Raw genomic sequence first — 21,321 nt, 5'->3', positions numbered from 1 at the left:
ATCAGGCGCAAACCTACGTATATTGAGCTCAAGAGAATAATTTATCACAAGCGCGTTGTACATTGAGCTATATCCATCCCATCAACATTTGCTTTTAACAGCAAACACAACTTCCTTACTACTCCAACAGATGATATCGATTTACAGCATTTCAAAGAAAGCTTTAGAATCTCGCCTCTAGATCGAAACAATGCTGACCCCGCTACCTTTTCTAGGCCTGATTTCGCCATATTCCCAGAAAGTAGATTATGTTGCGGCACACTGTATATCTTGGGATAGATAACAATTATGCAATAGGTACTCTTAGAATGAATAAGGAGATCCTCTTCCAATATCTAGATGAATCTTGAATCTTTGTTGAACCGCCTTTGAATAAAATTCATTATATCCTTGCCAACATGACAAAAACACTTCAGGATATTTAAAAAAAAGTATTAATCATGCTTGGAGAAGTATGATCAATTTATAGGTTTGGTCGTCACTGACTCATATTATTTGGTACCTGTTAGATTATTTCTTGTAACAATAGATACATGTGATTACTTTGCTTGAAATCTATTGACCGTTGTAATATTTGTGCATTGCCCAACAAGTCATACATAGTCTTTGAATATTACAAAGTCCAATTTTGTACTGTACAGGGTAGCTTATCGAATAAATTTAAAACCATTCAAGTCTTCATGAGTCGCTTGACAAACTTAACATACACATTTTGAATATTTAAATATACAAAGGTAACGTATAATTACACTGGCTTAAAAAGCATTGTTACTGATTTATTTGTGGCTCTGACAGCTTTTTCTAGGATTTTGTCGCACGATCTCTTAAAATTGTTTAATATATTTTTATTGCTAGGTCTAAAGACTTCATTGGCTTTCCTTTTCGATATTTTTTACGAGGGAAAATTCACGAGGTGGTCAAAACTAGTGAAAAATGTATTTCACGGATTTTGTTTCAAAAGTGTTTAAATTCATCTTTATACAGAAAGTGTTCTTTCAAATTTGTTTCAGCAGACTCTCAATTTTATTCGAAGCAAACATATTAGTTAAGGAAGGCTTTAGAGATCCAAGGCAGAATAATTCCCTTCTAAAACTTCAAATAGACCTCCTCGTTGATTTTCACATCGTATACCATGTTTGTGGTGAAAATGATTTTATTTCTTAATCTTTCATCTTCCATATCGCTTTTCTCATACATTTGAGGGGAAAAACATCACAAACAAATCTTTCGTCAATCCTTATATAAGTGGTGATATTTCTGACTAACAAGTTTTGTAGTTGTGTGAATCACAAATATTCCCTCAAAAGTAAATAACAATGATGAAACAAGACAAAATAAGTCTATAATTTGAAATTTATCATACGAGCCACTAACCAGCGGACATTATAAGGCTCCTCAGACATTTAAAATAACTAATTATCGTTTTGTCAGGACATTTGAAGCGAAGGGAAAGATGAGAAGAGCGGAACATGATCGTACTCCAACTTTTGTATCCCCGTTTTTCTTGTTCCCAAACTCATTAGTTCCCAACCCATTTCATGTTTATTTGTGGGGGACGATTAAGAATAATGATTGTGCTGTCAATCCTTATGATAATATCAAGTGTTTCAAGTCTGTTATTGTCAAGGAAATAGTCAAGTTGGATTTGGTGGAGGTCGACCGGGCTTGCAAATCTTTCTGACGTTGTGTAGAAGGTGTTGTTGTAGCAGGAAATGGAGAACATTATGAATAAATTTAAAGTGATAATCTATATGCAAGAAACTATATAACAGGTTATATGCTATGAAGTATAGTTGTAAAAAATGAGATTAGACAAGCCCAAGGATTATTATAGATGAAAAATAAATAGTGTTTTATTTTTCAAAGATATTATCATTATTCTTTATTTCTTGAAGAGAGAACATCTATGCATAAAGCTATCACTAGTGCGTACAATAAACGACACAGAGTGACACTAAAGATTTTTGGAGACATATAAATGTAAGTCTATGTTGGACTCCTGATATAATTTAGGATCTGCATCGTAGTAATTCTTGTGAACCTATAATTTTCTAGTTACGGAGTGAGATTTGTATTCATTTATTTCCTCTTGCAGCTTATCTGATGAATTATCATGACAGCTTAACAGATCTTCATACAAACATTCTATATCTAGTCAGTCTTATTTTGGGATTCTTTACAACTTCACTGTACGACCCAAAAAACTTGCAGTAGCGTGAGTAAAATAAGTGATTAAAAACGTGATTTTTATGGGATAAAAAAAAAAACCAATCAAAACCAATTTGTTACGATGTTTAAATATTATATTAAGTTATATTTTTATTCAATATGTTACAAGCAATAACAGCCTCAACACACCGGCAAACAGATTGGTAGCTTTTGATGATGACGCCTATGTACAGATGTACCTCACTGTTATGATGGCAACTCGGAGCAATTCCAAATTTAGATGAAAAGTGTGACAGACATTTTTTTCAAGACGGGGGGAGATGCCAATTTTATCTACAGTCTTCTTGATACTGACACTGGAACCATGAAACCTTTTTATTAAAAATAGTAGGTATTACGCTCTAATTAAATACTACAACAAGTTTTGGGTCACCACTGTGTAACGTGTATACACAAAATATAATAAAGTCCAATATCCTTAAGGATGTATTATAAAGTATATTCAGTGTACATATTCATATCACTGTAATTTGATTACATAATATCATCAACAGACCTATCAGGCAAATCCGTTTTGAGACAATACTCATAGATAGTTTTAAGGCATACTCGCTATGAAAACTTGATTAATGCTGAATCGTTAACGGACTACCAATCCCACATTTTTGAGGAAAAATAATACAATTAACGGTGGTTAATTGTATTACCAGAATAACGACTTCAAATTTAAGTATACAACACATAGGTAGATTACAAATATGTGTGTGTGTGTGTGTGTATGATTAGCCAATCAACATAAAAAAACACTCATCATATTAAGATAACAAAGTTAAACAAATAGGCTAAAATTACCAGAGATTTGTTTTTATATAATCTACAATGTAAGTATCATTATTCATCTTTAATTCAACTTTAATTAGAATTCATTTAACGTTAGGAGTGATTTAACATGTTACTCATCAAATAAATTGCTCATATTCAATATTCATTTGAATGAACTTTAATACATGTTCAAAAAGTATAATTAACTTTGATCGATAGTATCGTTCAGATACCTTCCTAGTATCTCTAAACCTTTATTCTCAAAAGAAACAAAGTCCGACCTCCAACACAATGCTACAAACAAGGAAAAAAATCATTACGAAGCTTATCTAAGCATCCAAACGACAGCAGGAACTATAATAACAAGTTTTTGTGTTTTATCTCGTATCTATAAGTATAAAAATGTCGGATCAATTACAAAAAAACCAACGGGTGTGTAATCTCCTCAACTCCGTCATCAGTGCTGAGAAGGCTGCATAAACCGTTTTTATCTCCATCCGGACTGCTTAAAACATCAGGAAGTCCAATACAGGTCCATAGAGTCAAGAATAACTCAAACTTATGCAGCAACAACATGGTCTAATTATGGCTTACCTCCATGTGACTCTCCTCCAGTCCTGCACTCACTCAACACCCTGGACTTTTAACTTTAGAGTATCTTGGAGAATAATGTGTATTGCACCTCTCATCCAAATTTGGATTCGCTCCGAGTTGCTATTATGACAGTGGGGTACACCATGAACACTGCCTTGATCGTCAAGAGCTACCATTCTGTTTTCCCGGCGTGTGAAGGCTGTAAGTGTTTGTGTAGGAGGACATACTGAATAAAAAATATTTAGTATTTTAACATCTCGTAATTGGTTTTGAGTTGTCTTATATGACAAAAACCAGGATTTTTATAAAAAATCATGGGGGTCGTCATTTATTTATACAACTTCAATTTTTGGGCCCCAACTCTAGAGAGTTGGGGCCCATAAAATAGATCCTTTCACAAGATGTCGCTTTTTATAATATCACAGATGATATTAATTTTTCATTTTTACTAATGACGAAGATTCATTTATCCTCTCCATTGGAGTATTAAGTAAGTTTTTTAAAAGAAAAGTGTGCTTTATGTTGGTTGCACTGAAAGCCAAAGAATACTATTCAATTATACTCTGTGCCCCCTGGTGGATAAAATTGTTGCATAGACAACTAAGCTAGAATAATATTCCTTACTTGGTCTTAACTTCGCCATTTGGATTATAGCCTTGCTCCCACACGTGAAGCTTTAAAATAAAACTGCAAAAGAACAGCCACATTAATAATTTTGTATGCATTTTGTAGTTTACGCTCACATCGTTATCGTAATTGTTTCCCGCAATATTTCCTCAAAAACAAAGAGAGGAAGGCCCAAAATCAGTTAAATCTTCTAAACTGTGGAATTAAAATTCAATAATAGGTTATTGGGAATTGTTTACTGCTAGACAAGAGCCAATACGAATTGAGCCAGTCAAGGGTCCGAAAATTTATAAGGAGAAAAGAAAAAAAAAAGCACACAGCTGGCAACAAATACAATGTATATATATTTTAATGTTTGCGAGATTACGTTGTCTATTTTATTTGCAGAATGATCAATCATTTTTCTCATCATAAGAAATAATTGCATCCATTTTTTCGCCACTTTATTCAAAATATTACTAAATATTTTTGTACCGATATCAAAAAAAAAAAAAAATGCAAGGCACATTCAAAAGTTAAATGAATATGTGGTATAAAGAAATACAAAAATAACAGTTAAACAAAAACAAAATATTCAACAATGTTGAATAATTATCCTTTTAATATTAATTATTTGTCATTAAATTTTTTAAAAAAATGTTCATAAACATTTACTAGTTTTACAAGCCAAACATGTTGAGCTGATTAAAAGTTATGTTTGTACACATTAAAGTTGCTTGATTTTATCGCAAAATGACACAGATGACACTACGACCCGAAACATCTTTTTTCTCTTTCTGAAACTGGACAGTCGGCCAGACTCAGACTTGCGACTGAGTCCTTCTCCTAACTCAAAAGTTCCTTCGCTTGTAACAGGGGTTTTTTAAAAAATGGGGGGAAAAAGCTGTGATTTTTAATGTCGTTTTGTCTTGTTTTTCCTATTATTTTATTTTACCTTGTCAAATATGTGTAGGAATTGTATTCTTTGTCAGAATTATAACTAAAGGTAAAAGTATTATGCTTTAAAAAAACCTGTACCTGGTGGTCCATTGAAATCTGAACACTTACTAATTTAATATTTAATAAGGTTAAGTGCTTGAAATTAATTCATATTTCGATATATTAAAACATAAGCAGTTAGTTACAGAAAATAACAAATCTGAGCTCTCTATCATACGTACAAGTCAAGAAAATGGCACTTGAACAGTCTCAAGAAATTTCTATTCGCACACTCCAAGTAGTTGGGCATTAGCAGTACCACCGTCTACGCATTCAGAAAGTCCGAAACATTGGAGAGGAAAAAGGGCTCTCTCAAAAAGGCCAAACTGAATCTGGAGAGGCTTAAGAAAATAGCCCAGACCATCCTCTCAAGTCCATACCAGCCCATGCAAGAGTTTTTGGGATTTCACAACAGACTGTCAAGAGATCTATAAGTGAGTGGAAAGGCTACTTTTGACACCAGCAATGAAAGAAACTCCATCTCCTCCGTTGAAATGCTTTTTGAATGAGTCTTTTGAACTCTTTTCTTTTTTACACACTTGGGCAGCAACCGTTTCAAGACCTGAATTTTACTTACAATATTTTAGGTGAAATTATTTTTTGATGTTATTTATTTACATATCAGTCATTATAAACAAAGTTGGCATCCCTGGTCAGAGCCAGCAAAATAACAATACCTGTAGCTAAGCACCCGCACTCCAAATTCATGGGGGGGTAAGGTCGGTGGATAAATTTTTTTTTTTAGCTTGAGATAATATTTGCATTTTTTTTATTCTGAATTTATAATGACCTTATATTTACTAAGACGCACTTGAACCTTACAGACATTCTAACCATTAAGCAATTAGCATTATACTATAAAATGCAGGTCTTGAAACGGTTGCCGGCTATAAAAACACGTTTATTATTGTTATTTATGCCATTGAACACTTCAAAATTATCAATTGTAGTAAGTTTGGTTTGCAATGCCTTTTTTAAAAATCATGTTTTTAGAGTATAATATTTATTCAGAGTCATAGTATGAAAAAAAAAAAAAAATACTATATAAAAGAAATTTAATAATAATAACAATTCATAAAAAAACATTCCACCCTTCGAAAAATATAATTTTTTATAAGTTATCTAGAATACCGTTTCTACAAAATTGGTCTATTCATAAAAGAATTAAGTAAAATTAAAAGTGTTATTTGGACGCTGATAATTATCTCATATTTTTTTTTTCAATTGCATTTATTAGAAAAAATTGTAAGTTTAATATTCGGTAGAGTAACGAGTATTCAAACGAGTAACGAGTTTTCAAACGAGTATCGAGTATTCAAACGAGTAACAAGTTTTCAAACGAGTAACAAGTATTCAAGTGATTAACAAGTATTTAAGTGAGTAACGTGTATAGATTGAAATTCGTTAAGTGGTTTTTTATAAGCTCGAAAATACTCCATTAGCAATATTCAACTCCTGGCACATCACTAATATTACGGTTTGTGAGTGAAACACAATCAAGGTGAAGGCATTGTCATGATTCACAACAATACCTTCCCCTTGATTGTTCTTCAATCAAAAACCGCAGTATTAGTGATGTGCCACGAGCTACTCACTACTCGTTACTTGTTTGAATACTCATTACTCGTTTGAATACTCGTTACTTGTTTGAATACTCATTACTCGTTACTTTCCTCGATATTAAACTTACAAATTTTCACCTAACTGATAATTTTGGGGTGATAAGGACACAAATTAATTGATTTAGTGGACTACAACAACCCCAGTCCAACCTGCGGACGCCCTTGACAATACTTAACACTTTTTGTTCGTTAACAAATTTGTCAGTCCAAAAATTATGGAAAATTTGTCATTTAAAAATAGTTGTTCCCTTCTTTAATAAGTAATTATAAGATTCACATTCTTAACCGGTTCGGATGAAGCAGCTTTCCTTCCTCTTGTTGACATAAAAGTTTTTGTATCCGAATAAAGAAGATTGATTTTGAGGATTTAAATACAGTAATATTCTCAAAAAAAAGAAAGAGAGGTGAAACATAATGTTTGACGAGTTACGAGTAAATACTCTCATTTTACACACACGAGCCGAGTTTGTGGGTGTTTTTTTTTTTTTTACTTAATAAGAATCGATTACCAATTTAGGGATTTGCTCGTAACACATCACTACATAATATGAGTATGCAACACCCGATACGTTATAACTTGTAAAAACTTACTTTACAATCGTAAAAGTTGGATTCTACCTTTTTTTTTTAATTGACAAGGTATCATTACGTAGGTTTAACTCATTATATGCAACAATGCAAAGTTCATGTATGTACGCATAATACCCCGAAAACCACTTTACCTTATATAAAATCTTATAGTTCATCTGCATTGAATATGTGTTTGGGGTATTAAGTAGTGTTCAGACTCGGTCCGAAACCGAATTTCTTTTGGGTTTCAGTCTTAACTGATTTTATATCTAAGCTAATTTGGACGGATATTTCGTTTCCAGACTGCTATTTCAGACTTTAGACCGAAATTTAATCGTTTTTAAATATTAAATCGGTCTCAAACTATGGATCTATTTTCCCCTAATTCGGATTTATGAGTTGTGCAAATATGATTTATTCAACACGTTGAACTTTCTATGACGTTATTGTTCCGATGTTGACAATTTTAAGATACACATGACGTCATCAACTTAAATAATATTTTCCTGAATTTGTTTAAAAACCACGAAAAATCCCGAGACAACAGGAAGAAACGAGAGAACCCCTTATTATTATTGTAGAGCCCTGCCGGTTTTTCTTACAAGTCTGTCCGAATTGGTTTTAATTCTAGACTGGTTTAGACTGAGATTTATGTTCAAACGGATATCTAAGATCCTAAACCAAAATTTAATTGCTTTAAGATCATGGATCGATTTTTTTGTATCTCAATTGATAATTTGATTTGCTGCATTGCATATTTAACTTCACATTACGTTATTGTACCGATGTTTATAATTTTGGGACACATATTACGTCACCAACCAAAGAAATATTTTTAAAAGGATTTCCATGAAGTATATAATTCCAAAAATTCTGGGAAAACGGAACTAGGGGGGATGCAACCGAGAAGCCATTAGTGCTGAGACTTGACACAAATCTGGTTTATCCAGTTTTTTTCTTATGTTATTTTTATGATTAGACCGATCAGGGCCAATATTTTGGTCCAAACTGCGATTTAAGTCCATTACCAAAATTTAATCGTTTTTGAAAAATTGGCCCGATTTATTTTGGTCATAATCGTTGAATCCATTTTCCACTTATTCTGATTTATGAGTTGCTCAAATAGGATATGTTCAACACATTTAACATAGTATGATATTATTTTTCCGATGTTTAAAATTTTTAGACAATTATGACGTCATCAACCAAAGAAACATTTCAAAAATAATTTCCCGTATGTGTAAAACACCAAGAATCCCGGTAAAACGAAAATCCAAGAGAAAAATCCTATATTTTTTTGGTTCGCTCTAAAGTGATTTTAGAAGTAGCCCGATTTGTACTGATATTTTGGTCCAGACGCCCATCCAAGACCGTCGAACGAAACATAATCTTTTTCACATTGTGGATCGATTTTTTCGGTCCCAATTTATAGACCGATTTTCTCACTTACTCCCGTTTATATGATTTGCATAAATATGTTATATGCAACAAATTCAACTTCATATGACGTCGTTAATACACAGACGTTCATATTTTGGATAAACATATGACCTCATCCACAAAAAAAATGTTGAAAAAATAATTTGCCGTATGGGTAAAACCCTGAGAAAACCGAACCCCGAGAGAGAAAACCTCAATCGTAATTTTGTTCGGATTCGTTACAAAACTGATTTTTGTTCTTGAGAGATTTTATTTCTCAAGAACAATTGCAGCAAATATTTCGGTCCAGATGGTGCTCTAAGACTGTAAATCGAAATATAATAGTTTTTAAATCATAGTTCAATGTTTTTTGTCTCTATATAAAGACAATTTTTTTTTTTGATCTCAATCTAAGGACCTATTTTAAACCATTTCCTGATTTATGAGTTCACAATTTTGAAAACACAAACATTCATAGAATCGTTAAAAGACCTATTTTTTTGGTTCTATGTTATGTGTTTAATTCTTGATCAACTTAAACCTATAGTTTGGGCAAGACCATGGTCTCAGACCGTAAACTGAAATTTAATCATTTTCAAATTGTAGATTTATATCTTGGCTCTCAATGTATGGACTGATTTCATACTCTTTCCTGATTTATCACTTGTACAAATATGACTTATGGATATCATTTAATTTTATATGACTAGGGGGGTGAGGTTAATTCATGAAAATGAGCAAATTAAATTTTAGCCCCACTTTTCGGATGCAAGAGGATCATTTAAGCACTATAAAAAAAATCGGCTAAATAACCTCCCCCTATCCCCCAAAATTACTTTTTAGGGTATGAATGTACATTTTTTAATCTATTTTCAAAATAATAGGAAGAAACTCACAATTGCCTAGACCATAAACTCCTTTTTATGCTTAAAGCAGTATTTATAAAACATTTTAAGTTAATAAAGTACAGGTTTAAGGTCAAATACAACGTCAAAGGTCACAAAAAGGTCAAATTCCTTTGAAAATTTATTTAAGCGTGTTTACGAGGGTGTCGAATTTTTAGGATGAGCTCTAAATTCGATCTTTTGTTGTATTTTAATGAAAAATTAATGTTTGTAAAGTCTCAGTCTTTGAAGGACATTTTTTTTTTACCTCTATTGCCATTTGAAAATGACTTTTTTCAGCAACGTTTTCTATTTGTAAAGGGATTCAGAAGTTTACATTTTAAAGTTATGTTACAGAATTGGAAAAGTTTAATTTTTAAACATATATTGTTGATTTTCAAAAGTTTGTGTTTAAAGTTATGTTGTTGAATTTCAAAAGTTTAATTAAAGTTCCTTTTCTCAAGTGATTCATAAGAAAAATAATCCTTACCTTTCATTTTGAAGAACAACAAATTCTGGTTTACGTCTGAAATTAATAATCATTTTTCTAGAGTGCTTAAAATGTACTCTTACATCCAAAAAATTGGGCTAAAATTGAATTTGATTTTAATATCCCCCTCCTCCCAATATGATCTTATTATAGGTCGATGTTCAAAATGTAGAAACACACATGAAGTCATCATACATTCATGCATAGAATATGGCCATTCGATTTTTTGTAAGACCAATCTACATAGACCAAGTTTTTTGGTAGAACCGGTCTAAACCGAACTTTTTTCGGACCCAAACTAATTCGGTCCACTAAAGACATCATTATTAGGTCTCAGACCGGTGTAGGTTTTTCAAATCGGAGTCCAACACTAGTATGAATGTTACTTTTCTACCTGAAATGCAATTGACGTTATATTGTTGAACTCTAGAGTGAAGCTAGTCAAATGAATATATCTTCATATTTATGGGAAAATTAATAAAGTACGTGGGTAGTACTTTCATTACGTGTTTGAATGCTATCGATTCAAAAATCAAACTCAATTAATAAAATAACTTCATAAAATATGCAAATATGGAGCAGATAAAGTCTTTTATTTTGGAAATATTTTGATTTGAATTAGACATGAAACGGTGTCTGATATACGGGGTGTGGTAATGCTCTAGAAGTAGTATCTTTGGGTTAACAATCATAACTGCTGGGTCTGGTACGATACGGAATTGTACCGTAGTTCGGTTCGGTACGACTCGTACAATTCTGTATGTTTTTACCGTTGGCGTGGTGCGTGTATACAGGGTAACCCTTAATCTAGGACAGCAACTTCAACTTAAAATTTGTCCTAGAGTGATGTATATTTTCTGTTGAATGCATAATATTCATGCAACCTCCATCTTTGATTGTTGTAAAACAAACCTATTCCTAAAACCTGTTCTTGAGCCTCTAGCCACGACATCATGAACCAGTATTGGGACATCCTTTCACTTAATTTAGAAAGGAAGAGCGGTAGGCTATAACCAAGGCCTGGAAAGACCTCAATGCGTCCAACTAATCCGTCCACTACATTTTCAGGAGTATCCACGAAAGGCCCAGGTTTGTTTGCCCGAGGTCCAATAAAACACTTAGGTTGATCAAGGCAACAAGGTCGAAGATCAACCTTGAAGAGAAGGGCATAATGAGAAAGATGTCTCATGAGGCCTGGTATGTCTCGATAAATCATTGGTAAGGTGGTCAGGGAGAACCAAAGGATTACACCGTATAATCTACAATAGCGGCAGCTTCTCAGAGAGGATGCAATAGCCAAGAGGCTGACTTGGGCGAAGGTGCTTCTGAAATTCCTAAATTTTTGTATGCATGTTTCAATAATTTGGACTGCCGAGAACATCTTCACCGTTGAGCTGGCTTACAATAGCCACAATGAACTGGTGATTGGTCGTTCAATCGAGGATATTCTCCTGAACGTGTACACGTGTTCAAGAGCCAGCCTTGGTGATGGTATTGGTGGGTGTCACTTCCTGCAGGATGAAGACGCCCTTAATCTTCATTCCCGAGGATGTGATGGTAAATCAACGAGTCTATCTGGTTATCCCAAGTACTTCCTTGGATCTAGGAACACTACTGGGAAGGGTCTTTCTGCTTCCAGAAGGGTATGCTACCTTCACATAGAGCACATTTGGAGAAACAACATTCTTCCCCAGATCTCAAAATAATGGACTTCTCCATATAGAGTATTTGGAGAGCGAGATTAGTTTGACTTTCTACTGCATCACCGACGACTTGAATGCCTCTATAGTGTCCAACTTGTCTGAGGAGACTATCTGTAGAGCAGGTAAAGCAATTTGGACGAGTCTGAGAGCTGTAGTTGCCGGTAATTCTGCCATGTTGAATGAACTGGCACTCATTTTGAAGGAAATTGAACGTTGATTGAAAAGGTGTAAAAAAATATTTGGAAAAATAAATATTTGTCATATATGTCTAGTTTTCTTGGCTGTTGAAGTTGTCCTTGTACTTATGGCTCACCCTGTAAATTATCAATAGTAAAAATATTAATAATATTTAATTTGTGATATTTTTTTAATCATGATTTATTTGGTTTATATATTATATGTAACATTCATATATAAATAAACGGAAGCAATCATATTGGTTATTATCTTTTATGGGATCAAACATATATTTTGGGGCATGAATATTTATTGCATCCGAAATATTGATTTGATACATACAAATCAGAGGCAAAATAAATAAATCACTATCTAAAGAAATGGAACAAGAGATTATCACGTTCAAAATGAGAAAATTCATACCATTTGACAAAAACCAGTAGTATGGTTGAGGTATAGTTTAGATATATTTTCAAATGTTTCTAATAATGACATTAATGAGAAATACGTGCACTGAGCATGATAGTAGCTATATCCTGTGGCGGGTGCATTAGATTAATTGTGATCAAATGATAAGGAAATTAAACGACTTGTTTCTTTAAAACAACGTTCTTAGGATCATTTCAGGCGGTTTCCATTTCGAGGTAAGTAATTAAAGTTTTATGAAATAATATCTATATTTCCAGTCTTTTCTGAAACTTATGGACACGTCCTAATTAGACGTTAAATTCGCCGAATAGAACAATTTATGTAAAGTGATTGTAAAAACGATTTACACCAATGAAGTTTTCTTCAATCAATCTGGATCCTAGACGGAGGGGGTGGGAGGGTTAGGGTTTATGCCATATTATACTCAAGATATACATTTTTGACCATGTATATTATATAAACATGTGTTCATCTGTATGATTGACAAAACAAAAATGCACTACTGTGTATGTATAATAACATGGACTTAATATAAAATGAAGTTTCATTAAGGGATTTAGTGACCATGAAATACAATTTCAGTATTCAGTGTTCTTTTGCTAAAAATCTTACTAACTGTCATGAAAAAGTCTTTAAAAAGTAAGATTGACTTAACTTACGAGCCATCAAGTAATTATACAATAATATATGTATTTATAAAAAAAATGTCACAGGGTGCAATGGATATATGTAGTACTCCCTGGTGAATATCCAGGGGCGTCTGCAGGTATGAGATGTAAGATCTGTAACCCTCCCCCAATTCAAGATTTATTGATTAGGAAGAGAAATTATAATGGGGAAAAAAATCATTTGATCAAATCCTTGGACGGAGGAAAAAAAAAAAATCAGTTATTTTTTTCCAAAAATCCAAGCACACCAAAATATTATCATACAGGCGCCCATGATATCAAATACCTATACAAAAAGAAGTATGATATACAGGGAGCACTAGTTTTTTGTCCGTCTATATTATTCGGTCCAGTATTGTCCGTGGCCTCAAGGTCAAAGACAATGAGTACACCAATGTCCTGGAATATCATGGCAAGCCCTGGATCGAGGAAGTTGTAGCTGGGAGGTCATTCATCTGGGTATAAGACGCTATTACACGTCACATTGGAAAGAAAATGTCCAGTTGGTTATCAGATTTTTATTTGTCTTTGTTGGACACAGTGTTTGCCTCCAATCTCTTTGGACCTCAACCCCATGGGCATCTTTATGTTGGGTCAGTGATATACCAACAGATCCTCTTGTGACACAAAATCCAAACTTTGTCTAAGATCCGGGATGATCCGCCCCAGGAGACTGTAATAAAAACTTTCTCCCGTTTCTGAGGTAGTTTAAATGACGTTTCAATATAATTGAATTTTAATATTTTTTTTGAAATTCACTTTTTTATTTGGCATTACTTTTTGTTAAAATCAGATGATTAGTTTTGGAGAAACCCCATTTAAAAAAAGGAGTTGGTTATTAAATTGAAGTTTCACCCTGTAAGTTCCACAAAATTAAAGAGGCCATACTCCTTCTCCCTCTGTTGCGGCCCCTGACCTTATATTATAACCCAATAATACTAATAAATCACTTTGATTGAAGCAAACGCTTTTTCAATCTAAAACTTTGGATGAATGCCAACCATGTACATACTAGTACAAAGGAATAAATATGTATTTTTTAAACTGTTTGGATTTGCATTGATAAATGAGTATTCTTTTTATTGATGCATAAGATACAAAATAAGAATTAAAATAATATTAAAAGCCTGGGTGTTTAAATCAACCCACACTCACTCAAAAATAAAGTTAACCCAACAAACTTCCCAAAAAATTGGGTAAAAGGCTCAAATCTATTGAGTATTGACTTGTTATTAGAGATTCCAAGGGTCTGGGATCAAGTTTTTGATAACGTATCTTTTAATTGAATCATTTAAATAAAAAGCTGCGCATTTTGATGTTTATGGCATCATCAGATTGAATACTTGATAAAAAATTGAATTCATTCTCTCAATTAGAATATGTAAATTCTCAGTGGATCTTCTGTCTTCCTTTAATTTGTGATAAGTTATTGAGAGTAGGCTATGAGTGACTCGTGGTCTACTCACACATTGAATTTGATTTATTTGACTTTTCTCCTTTTATCCCAAATTATCGCATAAAAAAAACAAGAGAGACTAAAGGAAAATGGCTTAATATTTAGTTGATTATTAGGGTTATATATAATACTAAATAGCAGTGCTCCCAATTAATTATTTGAAAAATATCAATAACATAATTAAAAAAACAGTATCTTGTAAAAAAAAGAAAAAATTACAAGATCAGTTCTCACAAAAAGTGTATTTTATACGATGAATTGAGGGATTACTTTTTGAAAGAGTATCTACATGATGTTTCAATACATGTATAAGCAGGGATTTTTGGATAACTCTTTTAATACTGTGAAATAGAGCCATGAATATCAAAAAATATATTTAAATACCTTAGCTATATTTAATATATGTATAATTCCAACATTACAAAAGTCAAATAGAATAATCCCAAACCTTCTCAAGTAGTTTCAACGCCATAATTGTATTCGAAAGTTTCAAAATATTGACATTGATGGCTATCAATCATGTCTCATATTTGATGGGATATATCAAAACCTCATATTGCAAGTATTAGAAGACTATAGAAAAAAATCTAACGAATCCAATGGGACACGATAAAAATATTCAAGAACTTGGACTTGTGTCCAAAGAATTTAGACTAGACTTGGAGTTGTAACCTTTGTCCTTCTCTGATTATCATAGTATTTAAATATCTAACTTTGATATCCGTGAATGTATTTTGACGCATTGAAAGAGTTTATGAGTCAATCAATATTTTGGATCTTAACAGTTTCACAAAATTTGGGATAATGCTGTATGATTTTCAATGTTGAAATAATACATATATTAAAAGTTAAATATTCTATTTGGGGAGTGATTGTTAAAATATTGAAAGTTTGTTCGTATGGTTGCCATCTAATGTAATAAGGCGTATAATGCTGTGAGGTAGATAGTTCAGGGATAGATGGCTCCGGTATTGAAAATACTAGGTGGTAAAAGAACGGGGGTAGTTGTCTGTGGGGAGCCCTAGAACCGTCGATTAGTAATACAAAAATTATATCAAAATAGATTGATGATTGATTCTATTTCGTCGATCCTTATTGAGGACCAAGCACCACCGATCAGTCCAGTTCCACTCGCCGGTCCTTATAGAAGGTAAATCAGTCCTTCATTATCAAACATGCGACACCTTGGGGTTATCCCAAGGTGTCGGAATATTGACGTTACGCAGGTGATGATTTACATATATCAAAATGTGGAAGTTTTGAGATTTTATGAATACAACAATAATGGATTACTTTTGTTGGATTATGTCTTCAAAATTTGTTTAGGATAGTGTTCATCAAATATACAAAAATAGGCTTAAAATGCATAAAGAAAATGATTTTATTCAGTTATCAGGAGACAATTTTGAAGATGAAGGAAAATATGAAATATGACTGATTCAATATGAGTCTCAGATTCCATTGATGTTCTAGTAATTACTATTATTTTTATGGATGTCAGAGTTTATTCGTAAGTTTTTTAGGGGTTAATCTAGGGCTATTATAAAGTACTGAGTTGAATCTCTGCCTGTGACGTCATTGGTATGTTTTCTTTTTTTAATTGTTCCGTTATATAAAGGAATAAATATAGTTAAAGTAAAATATTTATGTATTTTTGTGATTTCTAATGGAAAAATGAGTATACATATATTTGCCAGAAATGTCCAATTCTCATAATCTGTATTTGTTATATCTTATTTGCCTGATTAAACCAATGGCATTTCTAAGAAAAAATCAAGGACTGACTGTTGTAAGGACCAGTCTGAAGGAATAATGGTTACCATTTTTGGATATCTCAATTCATATATTAAAAAAAATGAATGTATACCCTATAATTGACCCAAATATGTCTATATACAAATAAGGCCCAATATAATCTACTTTTGGATTTTTACACTTTAAAAAAGATGAAACTTAATTTATTATAGACAAATTCCAAAAATTCTGCATTGTTGCTGTTGAACTTCCCTAAACACTCAATTGAAACTTTTTCATGATACTTTAAATCTTTTATATATGGCCTTATTTTATTTTTACCAACATCCTCATAGCCATAAAGAAAAGACCATAAGTTTTTTTGAATTTTCTTATATTCAACCATTTATAAACACAGACAAAGTTTGATTTGTTAATATAGATTACTTTGTTTATTTATCAAACAGAATAAATGAAGAAATAGCCATGAAGGATCAAGTGGAACGAAGGAATCAACAGCTGAAAAACAAATTCATTGTGTATTTTTGTATTCACAAGTATTTATAAAGACTTGTATTATAAAGAAAAAAACGAAAATTGTATTTTAAAAGGTCATCAAATTTTTGAGCTTACCCCCTCTTAAACAATATTTGTAGAAAAGCCCCTGTAAATGCATGTGTAATACCCATAGCAACATTTATGTTGTATATTTTTAGTGTAAAGAGTATCGAAAAGTATCAAAATCCCGATGGTAGTTTTAGTACTCGTACAAAAATATTCGTGCCGTGGCAATACAATTGAAAATGCTGTTTAAGTATTGAGCTACCTCATGTGTCATATATAAATTTACACTTAAAGAAACCCTCACAGCTCGAGTTTTGACAGGATTTTTTACAAAAATGAGGTTCTGTTATATTCTGATAATAATTTGTAATTGTTTCTACTGAAAATTATTAGAAGTATCTTCAAAGACAATAAAATAGTAGCATAAAACATTCTTGTTCTGGAAATGCTCGTGTGTAAGAAGACCCTAACTTAGATTGCCAATTACCTCCAAATCAGCCGGACGGCCGTGCATGACATTAGAAACGATTTTAAACCCAATGAATAGTCCCCGAATGTCTGGGTATGGTCAGAAACGAACAGTAAGAACAAAGGTTATTATTATATTTGTCAAAAAGTGCCTTGCTAAAAATCCAGTTAGGACGATTTGTAGTATTCCCAAGAAGATTAATCTGAGTAAAGTCATGCTCCGAAACATCATTAAATATAACTTGGTAGCAAAATTAAGAGCAAGGGGGGGATAAACATATCAAAACAACGGTCATAAAAGAGAAGGAGTTTTCCAGAGCCAAGCTTCTTTTGAATATGTCCAAGAACATGTGGCCTCCCAGTTTCCCCAATCTAAATCCTTTGTATTATTGCATCCAGCCTATAGTCGAGAGAGCTACCTCTAATAAGCCTAACGGGTATGTGTATCTTTAGAGTCATCCAGCATGACAATATGGGCTGACTTGTCAGAAGACTACATCTGTAAGGTTTGTGTGGCCTTCACGAATAGGTTGGGGGCAGCAGTGGGGCCATGTGGATTTAAAAAAAAAATCAGCAAGATGAACTTCTTAAATGGGCTAAAAATTGGCTAGTTTTAGTAAAAAACTAGCTGAAAAATTGGCTAAATATTTTTTTTAAATAAATCTATTATCATATTTTATACAAAGTAGTACATTACAGTTTCAGGATTCATTTTCTTCCTTAACTTGGTTTTTTTATTAAATTCATTTGGCAAAATTTTACTACATGCATTTTGTTTTTGACCAATTAACAAGGGTTGCATTAGAAAGGGACCACTGAAATGAGAATTTATATTTTTGTTATGTCTTTTGATGGTATATCCAAAGATTTTAATAAGGGTACTACGGACTTTTTCACAACCACAATTTCTTTCCAACACTCAACATTAATATTGTTTTTAATACTTTGACAATATCGGGAAGTCTATTTCTAAGTATTTAATAAGCTTCATCAAAAATTGATCCTTGAGGTTATTATCTCGATCCTCCGACAAGTGATGAAGTCATATTAGAGAGAAAATATTAAGCTTCATATCCTAATTACAATTCAAGAAAAATGTATATTTTCAGATTAAAGGTCTAAGGATTAAACCGATGCTTGATTGGTAGGAAGTATCACTTTATTTACCAAATTTTCAACAAAAAGAGTCAAGTCTACAAGCAATTTGGATGGATCACTATCATTGGACTCAAAAATATTGTTGGATCTTCAGACATCATTCAGCACAGATTTCAAAAATAACATATGTATTCTCGTGATTATATTCCTCACAGTATACAAAAGGGAGGAACATTTCCGATGTGTAAGACCTTTCGGTTGATTTGGTATAATTAAAAGGAGTTTTTAGCTCCATCCAATGGTCACAAACTCTTTGTACAGCAACTCTTGTATGGATAGCTTGCACAACGTTCAGAGGTTCATATCCATCATTTATGAGTTTAAATAAATTCTTCTGTCTTAATGAAGATTTAGCAGACCAGTTATAGGTTTCCCTAACCAGGAATTCTAGATTTTTGGACAATATATCAGAACGTACTTGTTGTTCTGAATGAAATATACAGCTAATTCGAACTAATGCAGGAACGTCTTCTTTTAGTTTTCTGTGGACACAAAATCAGAGAAAAATCGATTAAACTATTGCAAAAATCAGCTAAGATTTCCAACCATCAGCTAAATGATATTTTTTCCAGCTGGACAGCTCAAAAATCTTCTTGATCTAGTTGGAAATCAGCTAGCCTGGCAATACTGGGAGGAAGTCATTAATGTTAAGGGAGACCGTATTGCATTTAAAACGTCGATTTCAATTATAATTCTCTGGAAACCAACTTAATTTTGTTTGCACTGTCTTCACGAACTAGTTTTTAATAAATATAATCACTTGTGACAAGGACAGGATTATACATACACTTTTTATTTATTGATGTGTGGATATAAAAATGCAGAAAAAAAAAAAATGAATTACACATTATTCAAAAAAATGTACAAAATATCATATTAAAATATGGTTAATAAACAGTAATATCCTGTCCATTAAAAAACAAAGAACAAATTGATTCGTATTCATATCAAGGTTCACAACTATATATTATGTAACGATTTGATTGGCTTTGATATTGTATTAATAAGTAGATACATTTTGTTTACTTCGGTATTTGTATGAGTTGACCCTTCCTTTAAAAAAACACAAATAAGTATATTCACACCTTCATGAACGTTACTTCTAAATTCCTTACAAGGAGCATACCTTTGCATTAACTATATAAGCAGAAGTTAGATCAGAGATACTTCATCAGTTAGGTATAGTATCATCTAACAGTTTGATACTTACAACTACTAGTCACATCATGGCTTTCAAGGTTTGAAGACATAGATAAGCCATTGGCAACAATTATGATTTTTTCTTCTTTTATAGTTTATTTGTTTAATGGCTTTGATTGGATCAGCCGCTGCTGCCGGAGGACCAAGAGCAAGAACTCTTTCAGTGAACCGTGATGGAAGATCCCTTCTCAACACCTTTCCCTTCAATGATGGAGCTCGTGGAACTGCCCGTGCTGCTCATGCTGAACACCATGAACATAATCACGCTCATGCTGAACACCCAGCTGCCTCTGACAATAGATTGGCCCGTCAAGGAGGTGGTGATGATGTCCCACTTGACATTGGATCCATTGCCGCTGCTGGAGAGCGTTGTATCGACAAGGTCGTCATGGTAGAAGAAACCGAATATGATGACCACATCGAATGTCACCACAGCTACTCTGAGAGATGTCACACCACCTACACCACCGACTTCGAACCTCAACAAGAGGAAGAGTGCGAAGAAAACTTCAAGAAAAGCTGTTTCATCGAATACAAGAAGGTCGCTGTTGATGAGACCGTCAAGTTCTGTCACACTCCCTTAGTCTGCGAAGGTGAAGGACCTGAAGAATGTAAGACTGTCTACGAATCCGAGTGCGAAACTCGTTACCATGAACACGATGTTGAGGATGACGTTGTCAATTGTGAGACCATCCAAGAAGAGAAGTGCGAGGATGTCACCCAAGGTTACACCACTGAGCAAAAATGTACCAAATGGCCCAAACAAGTTTGTACCAATGAAAAGAAGAACGTCAAGAAATACAGTCCCCAAACCGAATGTAAGAAGGTTCCAAGACAATTGTGCGGTCCCTCCGGCTGTGTTGCCCAACCAGGACCCGAAGAGTGTTTCGACAAGAAGGAAACCATTGTCCAAGAAGTCCCAGAGGAACAATGTAACTTGGAACCCCAAAAGGCTTGCAAGCAAGTCACAAAATTGGTTCCCAGCCTCAAACCTGTTGAGGAGTGTGTTGATATACCCAAAGAAGTCTGCTCCCGTTCCAGAAAGAATCCCAGAAAGGTCCAAAAGCCCGTTGTCAAGAAATGGTGCTATGTTCCATCCGCTGCTTCTGGTTTGGCTTAATCCATTTTATAAACTACAGAGCCCAATTAAAATAATTAACTACTGGTTTAAAAAAAAGGATGCAATTAATTTCAACTATTCGAATGTTTTTGATATTATCTTAAGATACAGAGGATACGCGATAGTTTTTGTCATATACTATGTCTAAGTCAAAGATGTTTACTATAAGTTCTTGTAATAAAATCTATTCAAAATATTATAAATGTTTCTTACTTATGAGGATCTATGCAAGTTATACAATACACCGATCGCATAAATCGTTTGAGAAGTATACCCGAGCTTGATTGACAAAAAGTCGCTAGAAAAAGTGCTCATATGAATAATGAAAAAAAAAAATCAATAATATTTATAAATACAAATACAACGAAAATTCGTTATTAATCATAATTAGTGAACTTTTGAATAATTACATACAGTAGACATGAATGTTAAATTAAAGGCAGGGGTTACGCTCTAACAAGTGCCTATT

General features: G+C 33.1%; 1 protein-coding gene across 1 annotated transcript; it reads left to right on the top strand.

Moving 5' to 3' along the window:
• Nucleotides 1–19,621: 19,621 nt before the first annotated feature.
• LOC121125296 (uncharacterized) lies at nucleotides 19,622–21,048 on the top strand. Its single transcript, XM_040720462.2, has 2 exons — nucleotides 19,622–19,770; nucleotides 19,827–21,048. Exons 1-2 carry the CDS (start codon nucleotides 19,759–19,761, stop codon nucleotides 20,850–20,852), a joined length of 1,038 nt encoding a protein of 345 aa, XP_040576396.1. The 5' UTR covers nucleotides 19,622–19,758; the 3' UTR covers nucleotides 20,853–21,048.
• Nucleotides 21,049–21,321: the final 273 nt, after the last annotated feature.

Source organism: Lepeophtheirus salmonis, chromosome 10 (genome assembly GCF_016086655.4).
Source record: "Lepeophtheirus salmonis chromosome 10, UVic_Lsal_1.4, whole genome shotgun sequence".
NCBI lineage: Eukaryota > Metazoa > Arthropoda > Copepoda > Siphonostomatoida > Caligidae > Lepeophtheirus > Lepeophtheirus salmonis.
This window is presented reverse-complemented; position numbering and strand designations above follow the sequence as displayed.